This window comes from Sarcophilus harrisii, chromosome 2, assembly GCF_902635505.1.
Source record: "Sarcophilus harrisii chromosome 2, mSarHar1.11, whole genome shotgun sequence".
Classification (NCBI taxonomy): domain Eukaryota; kingdom Metazoa; phylum Chordata; class Mammalia; order Dasyuromorphia; family Dasyuridae; genus Sarcophilus; species Sarcophilus harrisii.
The window spans coordinates 618,000,952-618,026,632 of record NC_045427.1 but is presented as its reverse complement, the minus strand read 5'-3'; the positions used below and the strand labels follow the sequence as shown (position 1 = coordinate 618,026,632).

General features: G+C 40.0%; 1 protein-coding gene across 3 annotated transcripts in view; it reads left to right on the top strand.

The window, feature by feature from the left end:
• The first annotated feature begins 435 nt into the window (after positions 1-435).
• The window catches only part of CCDC33 (coiled-coil domain containing 33), a 205,347-nt gene continuing 180,101 nt past the window's right edge, over positions 436-25,681 (top strand). For 2 of the 3 annotated variants that reach the window (XM_031956621.1, XM_012545514.2), the window contains exon 1: positions 436-905. In XM_031956621.1, the coding sequence (XP_031812481.1) occupies positions 885-905 (21 nt within the window). In that variant the 5' untranslated portion in view covers positions 436-884. The remainder of the gene's footprint in view (positions 906-25,681) is intronic. The other variant, XR_004232550.1, reaches the window with a different exon arrangement.

Genomic DNA, 25,681 nt, shown 5'->3' with positions numbered 1-25,681 from the left:
ATTGGTTTTGTTTCCCCAACCCCAAAGTAAGTCTCCTTATTCCTTCTCCACCATCTCTGACAAGTGGTCACCCAATAGCTCCTTAAAGAGGTTTCATAACAGGGAACTCACTACTTCCTAGAGAGAGGTCTGTTCTTCTTTCAGTTCTTCTTTCTATTTAGCCGACTCTGCTCCTCTGCTCATCTCCCTAACCCTCATCTCCCCCGGTTTCTACCCAATACTTCTAATTCTTCCCTACAGGGCCAAACAGAGCAACTCCGATTCTTCTCTTGCATCATGGCCAAGATGCCTCCAAGAAAAGAAGGGGGCTAGCATGGAGGACCCCTGGGTTCTTATTTCGGATATTAACAACCTACAAGTCTATGAATGATGGCTTCCTGTGCTCTCATTTACCTATGACATCACATAGCATCCCCATGGCAACAGAACTTGCCCCTAACCCCTCAGGAGAAGAGAAAGTAAGTTCCCCAGGTCTCCGTGAGAGCAGGGAGACGGTGTCATCCCCTCGTCCTTCATGGGGGGGTGTGATGACTAAGGATGCTTGGCTGTTGACCCTGCCACACCCTCCTCATTGACTGCCATGTCTGTGGCCCTCGATGGCATTGCCAGACCTGGAATGCCCCTTCACTGAGGAAGACACCCAGCCACAGTTCTGCCCCGTCCACTCCCGATCACCAGAGGCCAGTGGATCGCACAGCCTCTAACTGTTACTCTGACCCATCTGCCCAGGGGATGTCCGTGTCGCTGTTCCACAGACTTGGAGACATCTGTGCCAGCCCCCAGGTGGAGCGGAACTGATTCTAGTTGACTCAGCAGTGCCAGACACTAGCACCCACAATTATTCATTGAGAAAGAATCGAAGAAGAAAGCTCCTCTGAAAAAGAATGGGATGGAACAAGAGAAGGGTAAGCTATTATTATTCCCTAGCTCTGTGAGGGTTAGTTTTTCACTTCTCCTCAGTTTTCTTATGTGTGAAATGAAAGCGATAATAGATAACTGTACTGAGTCCTTCTGTGCTTAATATCCTACCAACCTAAAGCATGCTAAATACAACATGGTGATCTAGCCTTCAGGTCGCAAAATCATAGGGCTAGCAAAGTATCTAAAGAATTCCTTCAACTCCCCTTTCTAGCCCAGGATTCAAGAACTCAGGCAAATAAATGTAAGTCTTTACTCATCACTTACCGTGTGCCAGTCATGATGTGAAATGTTGGAGATACACGTGAGCAAAAAGTAAAACCATCCTTGTTCTCAAAAAGCGTACATTCTTCTTTAATTTTAATTTTCAGTTCCAAAGTTTCTCTCTCTCTTCACTTCTCTCCCACCTATTGAGAAGGCAAGAAATATAAAACTCATTATATGTATAAAGTCATGCAAAACATTTCCATGTTAGACACATTGCAAAAAAAAAAAATAAGAAAAATAAAGGGAAAAATATGCTTCAACTCAAACTCTGAAACCATCATTTCTCTACGTGGAGGTAGAGAGCATTTTTTCCACAATGAGTCATTTGAAATTGTCGTGGATCATTTTATTGATCGGAGTAGCTAAGCCTTTCATAGTAGATTATTGTTGCAATACTGCTGTTACATGTGCAACGTTCTTCTAGATCTGCTCACTTCATTTTGCACCGGTTCGTGCAAAGTCTTCTCAGATTTTTCTGAAACCATTTCCTTCATCATTTCTTATAGCACAATAATATTTCTTCACAATCATATACACGATTTGTTCAGCCATTGCCCAATTGATTTGCATACCCTCAGCTTCCAGTTCTTTGCCACCACAAAAAGAAGTGCTATAAATATTTTTGTAAATGTCTATCCTTTCCCTTTTTTCTTTGATCTCTTTGGGATACAGACCTGGTAGGTAATTCAAAGAGTTTTATAGATCTTTGGGCATAATTCCAAATTGTGTTCCAGAATGGTTGAGCCAGTTCACAACTCTACCAACAGTGCATTAGTGTCTCTATTTTTACATCTCCTTTTCAGCATCTGTCATTTTCCTGTACTGTCAGTATTAGCCAATATGATAGATGTGAGATGGTACCTCAGAGTTTTAAAATCTGCATTTCTCTTATTATTAGTTATTTAAAGCATTTTTTTCATAGGATGATAGATGGCTTTGACTTTTTTCTTCTGAAAATTGCCTATTCATATTCTTTGACTAGTTATCAATTGGAGAATGGTCTCTTTTTTATATAAATTTGGTTCAGTTCTCTATGTATTTAAGGAATGAGTCCTTTAAAGGGGAGGATTCTGGGAAGATAGTGAATACAGCAGTAAGTTTCAAGCTCTCCAGATTTCCCACAACAGAACAAATTTGTGCCTCAGGTTGAACATAGATGGGTGAAAAATCAAGAAGATTAAGTTTAGAACAGGGGTCCTCCTGGTGCAATATGATAAGATCCAAAGAAAGACCCCAGGCTGGGGATTAAGCCTTGTAAAATGCAAACACTCCTCCTAGATTAGCTCAGCACAAACACCCAGTGGGAACTCCTAGGGTGAGCTGGGGAACCTCAGCAGGAACCACAGGAACTTTCGCCTCCTGGACTGCGTCAGAGTCAGAGTCCTGTCAGACTGAGGGAACCTCGGCTGATTAGGAACGTCAGACCCAGCTATGCTGCTGAGAGGTGGCCTTGGGGGAATAGGAACCAACACATCAGGAGGGCAGAAACAAGGGGATTGCTGCTGGCTGTGGGCACTTGCTGGAAGGGGACTCTTGGTTTGGGAAGGCACCATTCCCCTAACCCCAGATTAGTAATGCTTACACTAATAATTCTCATAAAAAAATGAACAGGCAAAGACTCCAAACATAGAAAATTACTATGGGAACAGGATTAATCTTTAGAGGAGGACACTGAAGTAAAAAAAAAAAAAAAAAAAAAGCCTTCTCCACCCCAAAGAAATGGCACCCTGCCCAGAAAGAATTTATAAAAGAGCTCAAAAAAGGGTTTAAAAATCAAATAAGAAACATTGTGGCAAAACTAAAATAAATAAAAACCATTCCAGAAAAATAAGAAGATTATGGGAAAAAGTTATCTAACTAGAAAAGGAGATAAAGAGTTTAAAGATGAAAATAACTCTTTGAAAACTGGAATTTGGGAAAGGGAAGTGGAAGTCAGTGAAGCTTATGAGACACCAAGAAATAACAATATAGAATATAAAGAATGAAAAATAGAACAAAATATGAAACAAGAAAAATAGTAACTAGAGAATAGATCAAGAAGAGAAAACAGAAGAATAATTGGACTACTTTAGAACTGTGATCAAAAAAAGAATCTTGACTTAATAATTCAAGAAAATTGCCCGGGGGTGATAGAACATGAAGGAAAAGTAGAAAAAGAAAAAAATCCACCAATCACCACTTCTAACAGATCCTTTGTGGAGACTACATAAGAATATTATTACCAAATTTCAAAAACCCTAAATCAGAGAGAAAATTCTGCAAGCAACAAGAAAAAAAACCAATTCAAATATACTGGAGCTACAATTAAACTTGTACAGGAGTTATCAGCAGCTGCAATAAAAGACCGCAGGTCCTGGAATCATAATATATTGGCAACCAAAAGAACTAAGCCTATGGTCAAAAATATCATATCCAGCAAAAGTATGCATAATGTTGAATGAAAAAAAAATGGACATTCAACAAACTTACAGATTGTTAGGACTTTCACCCAAATCTGAACTCAACATACAAGAGCCAATATCCAAGATTAATTTTAAGGAATTTAGCATGCACAAATTGTTTATGTTTCTTTATATGGAAATGTATACCATATGTTTAAGACTGACATCGGTAATTGGGTAGCTCAAAAGAAAAATGTATACAAATGAGATGCAGAGGAAGAATAGACACAGAGGCATTCGAGGAGGGAAAATCTACAACCTGAAATCCTAGAATGGATTAAATAAATAAAATTACATCTCTACCTTGAAGGGTATAGTACCTTTAAAATCTAGAAAGAAGTAAGTGGGAAGGGAAGGGTGGAGGGAGAAGAAAAGGGTAGGGGAAGAAGAGACAAGGGAGGGATCCATGAGAGGGGAGAGTTTAATTCAGAGGTCCTCAGACTTTTAAAATAGGGGACCAGTTCACTGTCCCTCAGACTGTTGGAGGGCCGGACTACAGTAAAAACAAAAATTTTGTTTTGTGGGCCTTTAAATAAAGAAACTTCATATCCCTGGGGGAGGGGGATAAACGTCCTCAGCTGATGTAAAGGACCCCTGTAAAATGGCAAGACAAGTTAAGGAGCAGAATTAAAGTAGAAGAGTTAGCAAGGATAGGAAAGAAGAGATATACAGAAACTCTACAACAAGGATCAAGAGTCAAGTTTATTAGGGAAAAAAAAAGTATGATTAGTAATCATTGATCTCAGACAAAGTCAAACAAAGATTCAACAAAGAGAGGAATATACATGTTTTTCCACCAATACTAATACTGTTTTCTATGTGTTTTCATGTGGGTAAATGCATGTGTGTGTGTGTGTCTGAGTATATGTAGCTATGGATGCATGTTGCTCTATGTGTGTATGTATGTGGATATATGTATATGTGTGTGAGTCTATGTGTGGATATGAGAGTGTGCGTGTATATATATATATATATATATGCATGTGTATGTATATATCTATTAAATATATCTTAACTATAGCCTGCTTGGAGGAGCTAGGGGGGAATTAAAGAAGAAAAAAAGAATAAAGTAAAAAATGCATAGCAAAGAAAAGATGGACACTCATGAATATGATTTCTTCTACTTTATATATCCTTTCTTGAACTGGAAATTTATGTTACGTATTTTGAATCCTCCCTGATGTGCTGCTGGGAACATGACAATATTCTGTTTAGTTTTGTTTTTCTTTTCTTTCTTTTTTAAATGTTTTTTAAATAAACAAAAAAATAAAAAGAAAGACATGAGGCTTTTATCAGAGAAACTTGCTGAAACAAAATTTCCCCCAATTGTTTTATTTATTTATTTATTTTTTTGCTTTCAAAGGATACCTTGGTTTTGTTTCTGTAAAACCTTTTAAATTTAGTTTAATAAAAATTATCCATTTTACCGCTTGTGATGCTCTTTAACGCTTTTTTGGTCATGAAATTTTTTCTATGTTCCCCTTATTTGCTTATGATATCAACCTTTATGTCTAAATCATGTCCCCATTTTGACCTTATCTTTGTATATAGTGTGAGATATTGGTCTATGCCTAGGTTCTGCTATTCTGTTTTTCAGGTTTCCCACATATTTTGTCAAATAGTGAGTTCTTGTTCTAAAATCTGGGATTTTTGTGTATATCAGACAGTAGATTATATTGGTCTTTTACTTTTGTATATTGAATACCCAATTTACTCCATTGATCAACCATTCTATTTTTTTTTTATCAGTCTCCAATTATTTCAATGACCACCACTTTGTAATATACTTTAAGATCTAGAACTGGTAGGTCACCTTCCTTCATTTTTTCATTGATTCCCTTGATGTTCTTGATCTTTTGTGTCTCACAAAATTTGTTATTCTTGTTATTTTCTTATTTTTTTTTAGCTCTGTAAAATAATTATTTGGTAGCTTGATTGGCATTGTATTGTACAAGTAAATTAATTTAGGTAATACTATCATATTATTATATTTGCTAAGCCTACCCACATAAGCAATTCACATTTCTTCAATTTTTAAAAAATCTGTCTTTATTTGTATGAAGAATATTCTGTAATTAATGTTCATATAAGTTGTTGTGTATGTTTTAGCAGGTAGAGACCCAAGTATTTTGTACCATCTACATTTAATTTTAAATGGAATTTTTCTTTTTATCTCTTTCTTCTGGGTTCTGTTGATGATATAAAAAAGTTGATAATTTATGTGTTTATTTTTATATCTTGCATCTTTGCATGTTATTTCAACTAGTTTTTAAAACTGATTCTCTAGGATTCTCTAAGTATACTATCATATCACCTGCAAAAAAAGTGACAATTTTGTTTCTTCATTGTCTATTCTTATTCTTCAATTTCTTTTGGAGGGGAAGGCAAGCGAAAGGGTCTTCTTGCTATAGCTAGTATATCTAGTACAATATTGAATAATATGATCATAATGGACATCCTTACTTCATCCTTGATCTTATTGAAAAGGCTTCTAGTTTATCCTCATTACAGAGAGTGATTGCAATTGGTTTTAGATAAGTAACCAGGGTTTGTGGGATGTTCAAGGAAAACTGAAATTTCTAGGGTGAGAATTTGCTGAGCCTTTTTCGGGACTACTCATTCATTTTTGATGTCTCCCTGATTCATCCAATTCTTACCTCCAAGAATCTGTACAATGCATGGTGGCTACGTCCCAGTAAATCACCTCAGCAGTATGCTGTACCAAATTGAAGGTAACCAACAGGACTAAATTCATTAGTGAGTCAGCAGTGAATAGGTGAGTATCTGTCCTAAGCATGTGAAGACTTTCCTTAGAAAAAAGGACAGATGAAAACAATTTGTTCTATAGCAAAAAAAAAAAAATAATTACTAAAACAGGTGCTTGGAGTGCTTAGAGCTTGGTCAGACATCAAAGACATCAAGGTCATATACTGCATCCCAAACATCATCAGGCATCTTGATTTTCATCTTGCCACCGGACTTTAATGATCCTGAAAGAGAAAATGCAACTTGTGCAACCCTGCCTCACTTAAATTCAATTTGCACACTAGTCAAGACATTATTCCATGATGTCACTGATTCTCTTTGGAAATGGACAAACAACAGTAGTTATATAGTAGTAATCATTGTAAAAAAAATTCTATTTATTTGTATGTTTTCTAGGGTTTTTAATAAGAATGGATGTTGTATTAAATCAAAAGCTTTTCTTGCATCTGTTGACATAAGATTTTTGTTATTAATGATATGGTGATTTATGCTTTTAATTTTCTCGATATTGAGTTGGTCTGGGAGCTGATATTCTAATGGAAGAAGACAACACACAAAAAGGAGCTGAAAAGCTGGGTTGTGTGGGGAGAAAAGGTACTGATACAGGAATCTGGGAGAGGCAGGAACAAAGCCAAGAGAGAAATAATGAATGGCTTGGGTACCTTCCCCAAATGGAGATTCTTAGAGGAACTCAAGAGAAGAAGGGGGTTTTAAGGCTAAAAGAGTGTTGGGATGAGAAGGCAATTGAGACCGGGCAAAGTCCAGAAAATCACAAGCAGAGCCAGGAGAGGAGCCCGTGAGAAGAAAATCTACTCAATAATGCTGGCTTTAGAATTAAGATCTGGGTCAAATTGGACCTTTACTACTATTGTGTGACATGAGCAAAAGAGAGGTTGGATTAAATGCTCTCTCAGGTCCCTAAATTTAAAATGCTATCATCCTATGCCCTTTCACGTACAAGGAGAGAGGGAGCCTGATACAGGAGATAGAAAGCAGCTCTCAGATTTATAAGGACCTGGTCTGAGTTCATCCTCTGTCATCCTTCTAAGTGACCTCCTAAACAAGTTGTTTAAGCTTTTGGTGTTCCTAACACTCTCAGTTACAGGGAAGGTATCATTTTACATCTAAAAAGAAAATTTTGGGGGCAGCTAAGTGGTGCAGTGGATAGAACACCAGCCCTGAAGTCAGGAGGACCTGAGTTCAAATCTGATCTCAGACACTTAATATGTCCTAGCTGTGTGACCCTGGGCAAGTCACTTAACCCCAATTGTTTCAGTAAAAATAATAATAATAATAAGAGAATTTTTTTTTACTATAAACTTCTTACACTGATAACATTGAAGGTCATATTTAAAGAAAAAAAATGTGCAAGACCCTACAGCTGAACTTGTATGAAAGGAGACACGAAGGTGGAAGAAATAATTCCAAAATGGAATAGTACTTACCCTTCAAGAGCTTACTGTCTACTGGAGGGATATAGCATGAATAAAAAAAATTAGCAGAGTATAATGCTATTTCATAAAGGAGGGGGAGCAACTGGGGAGGGGGAACTAGGGAAGGCTTTCTTTAAGAGATCGGTTGGTTGGTTAGTTGAAACTCAAAGAGGACCAAAATAACATCACTGTGTTAGAGTAGAATTACAGTGTGTCCGACTGTGGCTGTTAAGACCAATACGAGCTCAGGCTGCTCTGTCACAAATCAGCCATATATAGTCCATCTGAACATTTGGGATGGGCCTCTAGCTTTGCCCATCTCCTGTTTCTTCTGAGCTAATTCAGTTCTTCTTTGCTTAAAAAAATAAGCACCTTCTTGATGAGGATAGTCCATGCTGGGTGGTCCTGTGCCAGTGTCTCTCATGTCAAACAATCAATTCATTTGCACATGAGAAAAGTGAGACTTATATCTCAGAATGGGGACTCTAATAATAATTCTGTATTACAGATTTCGCCCTCATTTTCCTTGCTCTCTGATGTTTGGTGATCCTTCTTCCATTTTCCTTTTAACAAAGCTTACCTATCACCTATGTGTCCCAAAAAAATGTTTGTAGCAGCCCTTTTTGTAGTGGCAAGGAACTGGAAGCTGAGTGGCTGCCATTAACTGGGGAATGGCTGAATAAGTTATGGTCTGTGAATGTTACGGAATATTGATGATTTCAGAGAGGCTTGGAGAGAGTTATATGAACTGATGCTGATGAATAGAAACAGGAAAACATTATACACAGCAACAGCAAGATTATATGTTGATCAATTCTGATGGACGTAGCTCTTTTTAACTACGAGGTGATTCCAGCCATTTCCAATGGTCTTGTGATGGAGAGATCCATCTGCACCCAGAGAGAGGACTGTGGGAACTGATCACAACATAGCATTTTCACTCTTTTTGTTGTTGTTTGCTTTCTTTTTGTTTTCTCCCTCTTTTGTTTCTTTCTGATCTGATTTTTCTTGTGCAGCATGATAACTGTGGAAATATGTATAGAAGAATTGCACAGGTTTAACATAAATTGAATTACTTGATGTCTGGGGAAGAGGGTGGAAGGAAGGGAGAAAAAATTTTTTGGAACACAAGATTTTTCAAGGTTGAATGTTTAAAATTATCTATGCATATGTTTTGAAAATAAAAAGCTTTAATAATTTTTTTTAAAATTACCTGTTCTTATATCTTATGTTCCATCTGTGCAGGAATTCATTTGAGGTGTGAGTTATTTCATGAACTATTTTTTCTTCCTAGTTAACATATTCATTTTAATATCAGCCTTTAATTTCTTTGGGGTTTTTTTTGGGGGGGTTGTTTTTGGTTTTTGGCTAAGATCTCTAATGGCTGCATATCAGGTACTGATGGAGGAGATATTTTTTCATAAAGAGGGCTCTTAAATCATATCAGGAAATACATTTTATCTATTTCTTGGGTCAGTTCTGCCAGTGACAAGGGAAGCTTGGTTAATCATTAGACCACAAATCTGCTATTACTGCTTTTAACCATATTTCCCTTTCCTCCAGCCTCAATTATCTTTCTCCACCATTCTTTTTTTCTCTCTAATTTTGGGCTACCTTCTATAGTCTGCCTTTCCAGACTCTTCCAGGATGCTCTGTTCTCTCCTCTCTTATACCTCATATCTTCTGAGGCACCCAGATCAGCCAATCCTTGATCTTGCACTATCCTGTACTGTTCTCCAACTTTGTCACCTGTTAAGTCTTCTCTCTCCAACTAGGTTATGAGGTCCCTTAAGGAAAGAGACCCTGTACTTCTATTCTGTTGAGGCTTCAATGCATGGGAGCCACTGGGTTGAGACTGATTGATGCTAATTGATGGAATTTTGAGCTATGATAGGTGGGAGGAGAGAAAGGAGGGGGAAAGCATTGACCAAGTGCCTTCTCTGTATCAGGCACTGTGCTAAGTAATTAAAACCTTAAATGTAATGTAAAAAATGTAAAAAAAATGTAAAATGTAAAAGTAATTTACAACAATACAAAGTTGTATTTTATATAGCATAATATATAAATATATGATGATAATAGTGACAATAATTTAATCCTCACAACAACTGGAGATGGAAATGCGATTATCATCTCCATTTCACAGTTGAGGAAATTGAGGTAAATGGAGTTTAAATGACTTGCTTCAGGATTACACCCCTGGTAAATATTTAAGGAAAGATTTAAACTTTCCAGGTCTTTCCAACTCTAGATTCAACGTTCTAACCACCACACTAGCGAGATATTATAGAGTCCTAAATTTGGAATCAGAAAAATCTTTGAGTCCTAACTCTGCTATTTGCTAACATGTAATTTTGTAGAAGTTCCTTTATTAGAACTTAATTTCCTCTTTGCAAAATAAGGATGGTAATAGCTTTCACGTAGAGTTTTCCGAGGCTCAGATGATTAGGAGGCGGAATGGTACAAAGCAGATGCAGGGCTGGACTTTGGAGGCAGGAGGTGCTGGGTTTGCATCCCATCTAGCTGTGCCATCTGGGAAAGTTGTAAACAACAGGTAAACTACTGTGTGTGAAGCTTTGTAAACCTTCCAGAATGATACGGATAAAAATAAGTAGCCCCCGAAGGGTTAGCCATCTATTTATCCATCCACACATACGTATCCACACCTGTCTATATGTATTATAGATCCACTTACATTCATGTATTACATGTATGTGCATGTTTATACAATACAGGTGAGTTTATATACATATATACATATATGTACGTACATGTGTGTGTATATATGTGTGTGTAAAGCAGCCCTTTGGTTTCTTAAGTTTTGTCTGTCTATGGGATTACTGCAAATGCTTAGCAGGAAGACAGAATTTCTCCAAGGTAATTATACAGTTAAGGGACATTTTTCTTCTCTTCGCACCTCCAGAAATCTGTTTGTTACACATGCAAACAAGCCAAGCAATTACTCCGGTGTTGATTCATGCCGTGTTCAAATTTCATAATTTCTGGAAGGCTTTTTCACTGGGGGGGAGGAGGGGAGACTCTCACCATGGAGACGCTTAATCAACACTTCCCAAGGTTGCTGAAAATTGCCACGACTCTCTGCTCCGAGCTCGCGGCCCCCGCCCCCCGCCACTTCATGTTGAGGGTCAGCCCCAGGCACTGGAAAGATCCCCTCGATTTAAAGGGGCCCCGTCATCAGGTGGATTGTCAGCTATGAGAGCCAGGCTGCCGACGAGATCCATCTGGGGCTGGGGACTTTTAAAGAGACATTTGCATATCGTTGGCAAAAGTGATGAGGAGCTGATATTAAAACACCCTTTGGGCCTTAGGGAAAGTGGAAATTCAGAGGAACCTGAGCTGTCTTCTCTTTGTGAGCTATTTCTCCTCCTCCCCGGTGCCCACAGAGCTTCAGGGTCTTGTTGTAGGAGACACCCTGTGGCCGGGGTCCCTCTCCCGGAATCCCGCAGTCCCCGCCAGCCCCTCTAAAGGGTTTTGCCATCAAGAGAACGGTTTTCAGGCATAAACCGGCTGTGCAATGGGGGCAGTGATACTGGTACTACCCGCTGAATTGTAGCGAGGAAAGTGCCTTGTAAAATAGAAAGCCCCGCGTGCCCGCGGGGGCAAGTAGGTGACATCGTAGGGCACAGAGCGCCAGAGCTGGAGTCAGGAAGACGCATTTTCCTGAGTTCAGATTGGGTCTCAGCCCCTTACCAGCTGTGCGACTCTGGGGAGTCACGTAACCATTTGCCTCAGTTTCCTCATCTGTAAAATCAGCAACAGCTGTAATATCTTCATAAAGAAATCCCCCAAAAGGGTCCCAAAGAGTTGGACATTACTGAAAATGACAAACCAACAGCAACTGGGGAATACAGCTCCATGTATTTGTGCCTTAACCTTCACTGAACTGTAAGCTCCGTGAGGGGAAGGATTGTGTCTAGTCCGAGACTCATCTCCCCCAGCACTAAACAAAATGTTTTGCTCATTGTAGGGACTTGATTGAAATTTGTTGGACTGAACTGTGTTACACGGTGGTTTGTGGTTCAGTTTTGCCTCCTCTTCCTGAGCCCACTGAGGGTTTTCTCGGCAAAGATCCTGGAGTGGTCGGCCATGTCCTTCTGCAACTCATTTTACAGATGAGGAAACTGAGGCACAAAGGCCGGAGTGACTTGCCCGGGATCACATAGACAGCGAGTGTCTGAGACCGGATTGGAACTCAGAAAAATGAGTCTTCCTGACTTTCAGCCCAGGGCCACCTGGATAGAGGAGGAGATAGAGAGGGAAGAGCAGAGGAGAGAGGGAAGGGAGGAAGAAGGAAAAGTGGGGGGAACAAAAAGGGAGAAAGAGAATGAAAGGGAGAAGGAGAGAGGAGAAAGGGGAAGATTAGGGTTGTTGTGAGGCTCAAATATGTTAACATGGGTAAAAGAGCTTTTGCAAATTTGTAAAAGGGCTACATAAATGGTAGCTATTATCACCTTAAAAGATTATTTCTGTTCTTTGCAAGCTGGTTTTTATTTTAATTTCTTTCCTCCAGAGTTCCTTTTTACAATATCTTAACATTTGTCCCTGAGAAAAAGAAATAAGGAGATGCCCATACCCACAGCATCAATAAAGATATACAAAAAGGGCATTTGAATGGTTCGGGGGTGGGTGAACAGAGGAAGGCAGATAGAGACTGAGACTGTGACAAAAATAATCAGTCAATAAGTATTTATTAAGCTCTTACCAGCCATGTACCAACTACTATGTTCAAATCTGGAAATATAAATAGAAAAACAAAAACTTCAAGGAGTACACTCCAAAAAGGGAAAAACAAATGCATGTATGAACAGTTACAAAATCAATATGAACAAATAACTAGAAGGTCATTGGGGAGAAAGAAGAGTATTAGCTCTTGGGAGAATTGGAAAGCTTTCTGTAAAAGGTGATAAGTTAACTTCATCTTGAAGGAAGTGAAAGATGCTGTAAGACAGAATGAGGAGAAAGAGCACACCAGAAAAAAAAAAAAGAAAGTCCTAAATAGGATTCTGTCTGAATACTCTTCTCCATCTCCTTCCCTTTCTCCTTCTTGCTGACATTTCAGTTCTGACTCAAACCTAGGTACTATGTACCCCTCGTTAACCTTATTGGTTCCCTTCTGCCTTAGAAGACATTCACATATCTCCTCCCTTACCACTCTGGTAATGTATTTAATTTATAAAATTTAGGGCAAGGGAATCTCGCATTTTACATGTAGTTCTGATCTTTACTTGTATGAATACAACAACTTTTGTTCTTCATCTAGGAAACTAGGAGTTCATATTCTTCTCCTTCTTGGGCTGGCTTTTGTGAATCTAACTGGGATTTGAGAAAATAGTTATTATAATATCAATAATCCATGTGAAAACTTTGAGGATATAGAACTTCAGTTAGATTGGCTACTGCTGACTTGGGAGAAGAAAAAGCTGATTTAAGTCCCAGACTAATTTATTTCTGTGACTTGGGACAGTCAGCTTATATTTCTGAGCCTCAGTTTCTGCTTTTGTAAAACAAGGGGGTTAGATTTAGAAAATCAGATTTCCACATGAAATGATAGGCACAGCATCTTATGCTTTTTGAGACTAAGAGGGATGGAGACTGACAGAAGAAATCCTCACAATACAATTTCAAATTACCCTGATGGAGAAGAATAAAAGGAGCAGGTGTCTAAAGAGACCAATTAGGCTACACAGAGGGGCCCAGATTTTAAAAAGAAAACTACAAAAAGATGGAAGCCAAGGGCAATAACCAAGGCCAAATTCAGGCGAGCAACACAGACCTTTAGGAATAAGATTGGGAATGATAAAGCCCAGGATGAATGGAAATAAAGAAAGGCTTTTTGTTTTCATCTTTGTCTGGAGCAAGAAGGAGATACAAGAAGGGGCAGATGGTGTAATGGTAACAGATGATAGAGAGGAAGCAAAACTACTCGATTCTATTTTAGTGCCAAGGAAACTCCCTGACAAGAATAGCATCCAAACTCAAGAATAGTAGCCAAACAAGGTCATAAGAAGATTTGAGGTCCATTGGAAGTGAGGAGAGGAAAGGGTCCCTCGTTGTTCAATGCATCCAGGTCTCCAAGTCCAATTGAGTAAAAATCCTAATTATAATCATTATCTTCATTATAATCATATCATCATAAGCACAAGTGTGATCATCCACAAGCACAATCATAATCATTTGATCCTCACAATAACCTATGAGAAAGGCACTACCATTATTCACATTTTACAAATGAAGAAATTGAAATTCAGAGGGTTTTTTTTTTGTTATTCAGTCATTTTAAATTCTGTCAACTGAGACAGTATTTGAGCCTTTCTTGGCAAAGATACTGGAGTAGTTTGTCATTTCCTTTTCTACTTATTTTACAGATGGGGAAACTGAGGTAAACAGGATGAAGTGACTTTTTCAGGGTCACACAGCTAGTTAGTGTTTGAGGTTGGATTTTAATTCAAAGGTTCTTGACTCTAGGCCTACTATACTAGTTACTGAGCTCAAGGTCAAACAAGTGGTAAGTGTCTTTCCTGGGGCTTAAACCCCAGTTTTACTAACTCCCCAAGCTATCACTTTGCCACTAGGTGAATGGCATTTCAAGGTACTCTCAGAAAGTGCAGGTAAGATAGCTGCCTAGTAGGAAGAGCTGTTTCTGAGGAACTGAGAGATGGCACAGACTGGAGGTGGGCAGATGCTCCATTTTTTTCCAAAGAGAAGATTCTGGAAACTATAGGTTGTTGTATCCATCTATTAGACTAATAGGTGACTTGTGAGCATTAAGGAAAGCCTCAGTCCCTTAAAATCAGGTTCTATCAGACTAGATTTATTTCCTTTTTTGATAGGATAACTATTGATCATCTTGATAACTAATCCATTGGATCATGGAATTGCTGAATACATCACGTATTTAAGAATGTCTTTTGTGGATGAACAAATGAAACTATCATAGAATCCTACCACTTAGAGCTAGAAGAGACCTTAGAAGCTTCATTTTACAAATGAGAGAACTAAGACCCAGAGACAATAAGTGATGTGCCTGATCTCCCAACTCCAAATTTAAATTTCCACTGGACCATGCTGTCTTCAGTGGGCTGAGTGAGATAGACATGTGGTAGCTGGGTGGCTGAACAAGCAGAGGACCAGGATGTAGGTATCTTCCTGAAGGGAAATATTGTCTAATTTTGTCCTTTTTCAGCGTTTTGATCAATGATTCGGTCAAAGAAATAGATGGCAAGCTTTTTCCCATTTTCAAATTATGAGGAACTAAGAGGGAGGAACTGTACATTCAACAACAGAAACAGGATGCTAAAAGATCCTAATGGGCTGGAATGATGGGACAAATCCAATGAGATGAAATCTAATATGGATAATTAATGAATTAATATGGATAAATAAGAGTATTATTCTTGCTTAAAAGATTAAACTCTACAAGTTTCGGGCTGCAATTTTGTTCGATGTGAGTCATCTATGAGACATGGCAGCTCAATTCCACAGGCATGTATTAAACATCTTCTGTGGGATCGTTACTGTGTGAGACACTGGGGCTAGAAAAAAAGGAGAAAAATTAAGCAGCCCCTGCTTCAAAGAGTTTAGATTCTGCTATTATCTGAGACTAGGGAAAGCTAGGTGACACAAGGGATAGAGTGCTGGACTCATCTTCCTTCAAATCTGGCTTCAGACAGTACTGTGTGACTCTGGCCAAGTCACTTAACTTTATTTGTCTCAGTTTCTCCATCTGTCAAATGAACTGGAGAAGGAAATGGCAGATTACTCGGGTATCTTCGCCAAGAAAACCCTGAATGAGGCTGGAGTTAGATATGTCTGAAATGACTGAACCACAACAAATCCTCTGAGGCTACATCAATAGGAAAAAAAAAGATAGAAATTACTAGTGTGGAAAATACTGAGGGGTGCCCAGCAAGGGAGCACTGCGTGTTCTGGCCTTGAGTCGGAAAACCTGGGTTTTAATTCTACCTGTGTGACTGGGCAAATCATTTCTCTCTCTGGGCTTCATTTTACTCATCTGTGAAATGGGGGGCAGAACTAAACTAGTCTCTTAGGTCCCTTTCAACTCTGGAAGCTGATGATATTCAATCAGAGGCTGAGGTGGAGAAACTAAGAGGCAGAGTAATCAACTAGACCAAAGCTTCTTAAACTGTGGGTCCCGACCCCCATGGAGTCTTGTAACTGAATGTGAGGGTCACCAAATTGTGCTTTATTATCAGTAAATGTTTGGTTTGTATACCTATTTTATATATCTATATACCAAAGTCGTGTAAAAATTTCTCAGGCACGACGAGGTTGTGAGTGGGAAAAGTTTAAGAAGCCCCCAACTAGATTAGAGATGAGAGGGAGCCGGCTGGGTTTCTAGATTGCCAGGTATCAAAGAATCCTGAAGGAGTGGGCAACTGCAGACTCTCCCCATTTACATCCTGGATATTGTAGAAATTGAATCAGGGGCCCCAAAGTGGGTTCCATAGAAGCAAAGTTAAGACAAAGCCTCTTTTTTCCCTCTTTTTCTGGTTTTTTCCTCCTCCTCTCTCTCTCCCTTCCCTAAGCTTGCTGGGATTCAGAGTTCCCAGGCTTCCAGTCAGGGTGCTGAGCAATCATTTGGGGGAATGGGGAGGAAACTGAGAAGGGAGGGGTTGAGCCCTTCCTCCAGGAGTCTGGCACCCGATCAGCCCAGGAGAAAGGAGAAGACTGGGGGGAGAAGTCAGGAGGGGAGAAAGGGCTGTCAATGCCTTGGTCTTTAGGTTGTGTCTTGGCAACCTGAGCCGCTAGGGACATTTGGAGCCCAGAGCAGGCATTCATTAAGTGCTTCAGGGATGGCTCCCTGAGCAGGAGATGGGGAGGGCCCCTCAGCCTTACCCAACAGACAGGAGGGGCTGTGAGGTTCGCCTCTGCAGCCCCAGCTTCCTGTTCTGCTCCATCCCAACAGCCGGCTATTGCCCGCCCCTCTGCCTCAGGCCCACCTGTCAGGGAGGAGGGGATCAGAAACGGGTGTTGCTGAGAGGAGGTGAGAAAGACCAAGTGCTTGGAAGCCATGGCAACGCAGGAGAGAGCAGAGGAGGAATTTCTCCCGTCCTAACAGGCCAGTCAGAAAGAGGCCAAAAGGGATCCTGGCCTTGCCTCTCCACATCACTCTCCTGACCAGGTGCCCTCTGGGGGGACCGACCAATGGGCAGGAGGGAGGGTCAGGGAGGGGCTCTGAGTAACAGGCTTACAGGACCTCAGGGCTGTGGGATCCTGGGCAGGTCAAGGCACCTCCTGCCTGGGTTTCCTCGTACTGTACCATGTTATACTAGAGCAGATGGTCTTTTGGTCCTTTCCAGTTACAAAGCTTAGGGTCCTAGTTCTCCAACAGATGGAATGAAGAGGAGGAATTTGGGAAGGGATTCAGCTTTGTTTGCCGGCTGTGAGTCTGGGATTTTGTCTTTTCAGTGGCTAGAAGGGACTATAAAGCTCATTGATCCACCTTGCTAATTTTGTGGTTCTGGAAACAGAATTTCAGAAGGGTTAATCAACCAACAAGTATCTGTTAAACACACACACACATATATATGAGAGGATATGTATGTGTGTGTGTGTGTGTGTATGTGTGTGTGTCTGTGTGTCTGTGTGTGTGACAAAGATGGTGGGAGAGGGAGAGGGAGAGGGAAAAGAAGAGGGGGGAGGAAGGAAGAGAGAGAGAGAGAGAGAGAGAGAGAGAGAGAGAGAGAGAACAAAAATATATGGTTTGCAGATCGATTTTCATTTCCAGAGAGCTTGGCAGGGAGCAAACTTGACAATGCAGAGAAAAGGAGGAAGGAGGGATAATGACATGGAGCTTCTCTGGAAGGAGTAAATTGACATTTTTTCTGCCCTTTATTCTACGGAGCTTTCTTAGCCTCCCTGCTGGCCATCTTCCTAACTTCTGGGCCCTCTGCTCTGATCCCCCATTCTTTGTCCCAAGTTGGAAAGGAAACCAGGGCCATTGAGTTCCTCAAACATAAAAGGGTTAGCCCAGACCAGTCCAGGCTCTGGGGAAACCTAGAGTCTGGGTGTGAACACAGGATGAAGAATTGAGATTCCCAGCATCTTATCCCAAGGCTGATGATAATTTACTGTGTTATCTCGGGTGAGCAGTGCTGCTCTGCCGGCCTGCAGGTTTTCCAGTTAAAACAAACCACAATGATCCCTGTTTCTTTTTACCTTTAAAAGGAGAAGAAAGTACTTCATCTTTAGAGAAGTCAGGGAAATGCTTTACATAAGCTCAAGGCTAATTCATAGAGAACTGTTTGTCCCGAATTAGGAATAGGGAAGGGCAAACACCAACAGCCTTTTGTCCAAGCCTAAGTGTTGATCAAGTAGAGTCAGAATGATTAGAAGGATCATTAAAAAGCTATTTTCCTCCCTGGACCTCAACTTCCTGATCTTCAAAATGTTTGTATGGTGGGTAGGACATGGGATTTAGTCAGGAAGATCATCCTTCCTAGCTTTATGACTTTGGACAAGATATTTAACCACTTCATTTGTAAAGTGGGTTTAATTATGACACTACCTTCTAAGTAGCTAGGGAACACATTTCATACCTCTCAGACTGGCTAAGATGGCAGGAAAAGATCATGTTAAATGTTGGAGGGGATGTGGGAAAATTGGGACACTGACACATTATTGGTGGAGTTGTGAACTGATCCAACCATTTTGGAAAACATTTTAGAACTCTGCCCAGAGAGTTATTAAACTTTTCATACCCTTTGACCCAATAGTATCACTACTGAGTCGATATCCCAAAGAGATCATAAAAGAGGGAGAAAAACCCACATTTGCAAAACTGTTGTAGCAGCTCTTCTCATAGTGGCAGGGAACTGGAAACTTGAGTGGATGCCCATCAATTGGAGAATGGTTGGGTAAATTGTGATAGATGAATGTTACGGAATATTATTGTTCTGTAAGAAATGATCAGCAGGATGAATACAGAGAGACTTGGAGAGAAATGAACTGGTGCTGAGTGAGTAGAACCAAGAGAACATTGTGCACAGCAACAAGATTATGTGATGATCCACTGTGACAGGACTTGGCTCTTTTCAACAATGGGGTGATTTGAGGCAATTCCAATAGACTTGTGATGAAGAGAGCCATCTGCCTCCAGAAAGAGAACTATGGGGACTGAATGTATATCAAAACATGGTATTTTTACCTTTTTGTTGTTGTTTATTTGCTTGTTTTTTTTCTCACGTTTTTTCCCTTTTGATCTGATTTTTATTGTGCAGCATGATGAATATGGAAATATGTTTAGTAGAATTGTATGTGTTTAATTTATATTGGATTATTTGGTGTCTAAGGGAGGGAGAAAGGAAAGGAGAAACATTTGCATGTATTTGGAAAAATGAAAAGTTATTATAAAAAAAGAGTAGGGGCATATGGCCCCTGAGATCCCTTTTACTACTAGGACAGTAATTTTTTTGGGTAAACCTTTTTTTTTTTTTTTTGGATTAGAAAACTGCAACCCAGAGAGGGAGCCTTGCCTTGCTCGTGGTTACCAAGTTAGTCAACAGCAGAGCTAGGTTTCTGATCCCTGGTTCAGGGCTCTTTCCACTAGAAACACTTAGAAAAGTAAACTCCATGGGATTTGAAAGGGGATGGAGGGTATGAAAAGAGAGAGTAGAAGGGAGTTAGGGATGGAGAGAGATGATTTATACCAAAGCCAAATCTAGATGATTTTTACATTATTTAGTATTGGAATCACCATTCTCCACTATTAATCTGGATCGTGGCAGAATAGATTTGGGGCTGAGAAGGACCTTCAGTATTATCTAGTTCAAACTCCTCAATTTAAAGAGGAGGAAACGAGACAGGGTTAGGATGTTCCCAGTGTCACACAACTAGACAGGGTCTAGGGCAAGATTTTAATTCAGGTCTCTGTGACTCCAGCCTGGGCACCCTGTCCACTGTGACACCTTTTCTCTCCTCCCCTAAAAAAAAGCTAAAGCAAGAGCGTCTCTTCCGTCCATCCCTCCCTTTTCTTCCTCTCCTATTCAGGGCTCAGGGACCCGTAGAGGACAGAGAACCGGAGGAGATGCATGCATGGGCACCTTTCAGGTCTGCTGGTTTCAGACTGAGCAGGGCCTGACTCCTGGCTGCCCATCCAGCCCAGCCTCAGCCCAGAACCCCGAGAGACACCGGGGAGGGAGGGGAGCCACTGCCTCCTGAAGGAGGCCCCTCAGAGGAAGGCAGGGGCGGCAATCTGGACTTTCATTAACACCTCTGCTGCTGCTGATGGCACCTGCTCGGGCTGGGGAGAAGGAAAGGGTGGGGGGGGGGAATGGGTTCTGTCAGTCATAGAGGGGAGGGGTTTCTGAGCACTGCCCGCGTCTCTGCCCAGGGAAAAGCTGCTCTGGGTCCTGTCCAGACATCCTGTTGTCCTCAGCAGTTTTCCTTCTGAGCGTCTCATTTAACCGTTCTGAACATGGCGGAGGCAGAAGGCAAAGCCGGCTGGTCTGAGAGTCAGGGGCCGGGTGCTAGTCTTAGCTTGGGGACCAATTTGTTGTGAGACTTTGTAGAAGGACCTTCCCTTCCTGGGGTCATTGGTAACCTTATCTGAAACCCAAACTGCACAGCAGGCCTTGAAGTGTCAACCTGGGCAGTTCTGCTCTTACACACACACACACACACACAGAGATATATATATATATATAGTATATATATACACATGTATATATACAAATCTGCTATATGTTTTATTTATAATCAGTTACACATATATAAATATTATCTATCTATAAATCAGCTATATATTATACATTTATATATATATATATCTTGTCTATAAACCAGCTATATATAATATATGTATGTGTATATGTATCTTATCTATCTATACATCAGTTATATGTAATATATGTCTATCTCTTATCTATCTATGTACCAGTATATATCATATGTATATACATCTCATCTATCTATAAACCAGCTCTATATCTCATATGTATGTGTATATGTATCTTATCTATAAATCATATGTATATACAGCTTATCTATATCAGCTCAGGGGAAGATGGCTCAGTGCACAGAGTTCTGGGCCTGGGATGAGGAAGACTCTTCTTCCCAAGTCCAAATCTGGCTTAAAATATTTCCTGACTGGGTGCCCTTGGATAAGTCACTTAACTCTTTTTGCCTCAGTTTCCTCATTTATAAAATGAGCTGGAGAAGGAAATAGCAAATTATTTTAGTATCTTTGCCAAGAAAACCCCAAATGGGCTCACAAAGAGTTGGACATGACTGAAAACAACTGAATAACAACAAAAATTTTATCAGAAATACATATATAAGGCAACAAAACATTTATTAGAATATATTATATTAGATACTAATATATGCATCTGTATGTATACTGATCTATCAAATGAAGTAGAATGTGTGAAGTGCTAAGGTACACACTGCTTTACACAGCCTTTCCTTTTCTCTTCCTTATTTAAAGGATTCTCCATGGCCATGATTCTCCAAGGCCAAGAGGAGGGGCCTTCTACAATAATAACAGGGCATTTATGTGGCTCTTTTAAAATCTTCATAGTACTTTCATGTACTATTTGGTCCTCATGTGTGGTAGAGTACCACTGTTCTTCCCATTTTAAAGATAAGGAAACTAAGGCTGAATGCCAAGGTCACAGGGGTAGTAAGCATCTGAGGAAGAATTTGAACTCATTCCCACCTCCCGACTCCAAGGCCAGTATTCTATCCACATTGCATCCCCAGCACATGGCAGGGGCTTGTTGAATTGGACAGACCTCTAGCATGTCCCATCCTAGACAAGTTTCCTACCACTCTGTTGGGCCACTGCCTTCTGGTCACTGGTACTCAGAACCCTAACTAGCAAGTCTGGGAGGCTCCATCTTCAAGGTCGCCCAGCCAGGACACCTCCCAGGAACCTCAGCTGTACCTTGCCTCTGCTTCCTTTGCTTAGCTGATTAATTTGCCTCATCCTATTCCAGTGTCCTCCAGGCTCCCCAACCACTTGGAATGGGGAAATAAGATACTCCATAGGTACTGGCCAAGCCCTTTGCCTGAACCCATCCTCCTGTCCCCCAGACAAAACCCCATCCTCCAGTTAACAAAGAAACCCCATCTTTTCACTCTGCCTCCTGTGAGATGTGATGTGAGAGCTCTGGATTTAGAATCAGAAAATGTGGCTCAGTTCTCTTCCAAGCTGCTCAACCTTAGGCCTTACAAGTAACAGATTGCTTTGTACCTCCATTTCTAGTAAGGGCTGATATGGCCTAGAACTGATATGGCTTTGAATTAAGTCCTGAGAGAGGAAAGACAGACAGACAAAATAGAAGAAAAACGAATGTGTGTGTGTGTGTGAGAGAGACTAACATAAAGACAGAGACAGAGACAGAGTTAAAAAGCTAGAGAGAGGAGCTGTTATGTAGAGAAAGAGTCATTAACCCTGAAGAAGCTCTCCCTAAAATTTTTGATTGATATGAAGTTAGTCACCTTTTAACCGGATAGAGATGGTTGGTGTGACATAGGAGAGGCATTTTGTACCATCAGGTAACACCTGGGTCCATCAGCCCAAATAGGACGGGCAGAAGGAGCTCCCCAGAGGCAAAGACAAGATGACTTAGAATCACAGGAGCTGCCACATTTCTTCAGTGACAGCAAAGAAGCGATGTTACCCCCAAGAAATTCACTGGGTTTGAAGCAGAGTGATAAAAACTAAGAAGAACGCAACTTGGTGGAAAGAATCCTGGGAGCACAGAAAGGACAGAGGGACTAGGATATTGGAGTGGGACAAAAGAACTTTCTTTTTTTAGTATTCATTTTTAAATGAATTTTCTTAATTTTAAATTAAATTAAATTTTTGAAAAATGTTGAGTACCAAATTTTCTCCTCCCTCCTCCTTAAGATAGTGTGCAATTTGACATAAGTTAGATATGTGCCATTGTGTAAAACATTTCTATAGAGTAAGGAATTTGAAGAGCATACAGGTCCCAGAGCTGGAAGTCTAGCTCAGCAACCCCTTGTCCAATTCATGTCCAAGAGGAATCTGCACTAGAAAATACCTGACCGTGGGTCTCCAGCCTCTGCTTAAAGACCTTCAAAGAGGGAAAGGTCTTTGACTTCCTCCCCTACCCATCCCACTTGTGGATGACTTTTAATTGGGAAGGAGTTTTTCCCTCCACATCAAACTTCATTTTGCCTCTCTGACTTCAAGAGGGGCCCCCAGGGCTATGTGTCTGTCACTGGGTTAGGAGCAGAGGTCACAGGAGGGCACCTGCTCCAAGGAGCTTCTGCTCTTAGCCCAATCCTCTGTTCCACACGTTCCCCTCTCTGGCTGTGAGTTGTCGGGGAAAGTCCCTGCAAAAGCATCTAATAGAAAGCAGAATGACCAGTATGTTTCATCTGGAGGCTCAATATTCCTTTAAGGAAGGAGGAAGTCCAGGGACCCAGAATGGATAGATTTCCGGGGATCCATGAATAGTAATATCATCAGATCAAAGGGTATACCCAGTTTTTTGGCCCTTTGGACATAGTTCTGTATTATTCTCTAGAATTCTTGAGTTTGTTCACAATTCCACTAAGATTAGTGTCCCAGTATTTTTATCTCCTCTTGATGATTGGTCATTTTCCCTTTTCTGACATATCAACCAATCTGATGTTATTGTTATTTGTCCATTGTTCTTATATTTCTTTTTTTTTTTTTTTTTATTTAATAGCCTTTAATTTACAGGATATATACATGGGTAACTTTACAGCATTAACAATTGCCAAACCTCTTGTTCCAATTTTTCACCTCTTACCCCCCCCCACCCCCTCCCCTAAATGGCAGGATGACCAGTAGATGTTAAATATATTAAAATATAACTTAGATACACAATAAGTATACATGACCAAAACATTATTTTGCTGTACAAAAAGAATCAGACTCTGAATTATTGTACAATTAGCTTGTGAAGGAAATCAAAGATGCAGGTGTGCATAAATATAGGGACTGGGAATTCAATGTAATGGTTTTTAGTCATCTCCCAGAGTTCTTTTTCTGGGTATAGCTAGTTCAGTTCATTACTGCTCCATTAGAAATGATTTGGTTGATCTCGTTGCTGAGGATGGCCTGATCCATCAGGACTGGTCATCATCTAGTATTGTTGTTGAAGTATATAATGATCTCCTGGTCCTGCTCATTTCACTTAGCATCAGTTCGTGTAAGTCTCTCCAGGCCTTTCTGAAATCATCCTGTTGGTCATTTCTTACAGAACAGTAATATTCCATAATTTTCATATACCACAATTTATTCAGCCATTCTCCAACTGATGGACATCCATTCAGTTTCCAGTTTCTAGCCACTACAAAAAGGGCTGCCACAAACATTCGTGCACATACAGGTCCCTTTCCCTTCTTTATAATCTCTTTGGGATATAATCCCAGTAGTAACACTGCTGGATCAAAGGGTATGCACAGTTTGATAACTTTTTGAGCATAGTTCCAAACTACTCTCCAAAATGGTTGGATTCGTTCACAACTCCACCAACAATGAATCAATGTCCCAGTTTTCCCACATCCCCTCCAACAATCATCATTATTTTTTCCTTTCATCTTAGCCAATCTGACAGGTGTGTAGTGGTATCTTAGGGTTGTCTTAATTTGCATTTCTCTGATTAATAATGACTTGGAGCATCTTTTCATATGACTAGAAATAGTTTCAATTTCTTCATCTGAGAATTGTCTGTTCATATCCTTTGACCATTTTTCAATTGGAGAATGGTGTCCATTGTTCTTAAAGAAGACTGTGACATGCAAGTGAATTTGGATTTAAGTGAGGGAGGGTCATGCAAAGTCACCAGTCTCACTTTCCCTCCAGAGCCATCTGGGTCCAGTGGCCAGAGATAGATCAGAATAATTGGATACGGCCCAGATGCAGTGGGAAGCCTTCGTCTTTTTAAGCTCAGGTCTTCAACAGGTCTCTCTGATAGGTATCAGATGTGCCTCAGGATTGTTTTAATTTGCACTTTTCTAATCAATAATGATTTAGATCATTTTTTCATATGACTACAGATAGTTTTACTTTCTTTATCTGAAAATTTCCTGTTTATATCCTTTGACTAATTATCAATCACAGAATGATTCATATCGAACACTCAAATAAAAAAAAAAGAAAAGCACCCATATGTACAAAAATATTTATAGCAGCTTTTTGTGATCAAAGAACCAAAAATTGAGGGGATGGCCATCAATTGGGGAATATCTGAACAAATTATGGTTTATGATTGTGATGAAAACTTTTGTGCTATAAGAAATGAATAAAATTTAATGCAACATGAACTGATACAAAATGAAATGAGCAGAAACAGAAAAACAGGGTATACAGTAACAGCAATGCTTTATGATGATCAAGTGTGAATGACTTAGCTATTCTCAGCAATATAAAGATCAAGCAATTCTGAAGTATTTATGATGAAAAAGAAGTGATGGATTGAAACATGTCGGGTATTTTTTAAGCTTAATTTTTCTTGTTTTTTTCTCTTGTTTTCTTTTTACAACATGATTAATATGGAAATATGTTTTATGTGACTGCACATGCATAATTTTTATCAAACTGTTTGCCTTCTCTATAAGGGGGAAATTCATTTGTTACTCAAAATTGTAAAACAAACAAACAAACAAAAAAACCAACAACAAAGATTAACAATAGTTTTTACATGTAATTGGAAAAAATATTAAAATATTTTTTAAAAAATAAACTTTGTTCTAGACGCAGGGGTCCTCAAACTACTACCTGCAGGCCAGATGCAGCAGCTGAGGACATTTATTCCCCCTCACTCAGGGCTATGAAGTTTCTTTATTTAAAGGCCCACAAAACAAAGGTTT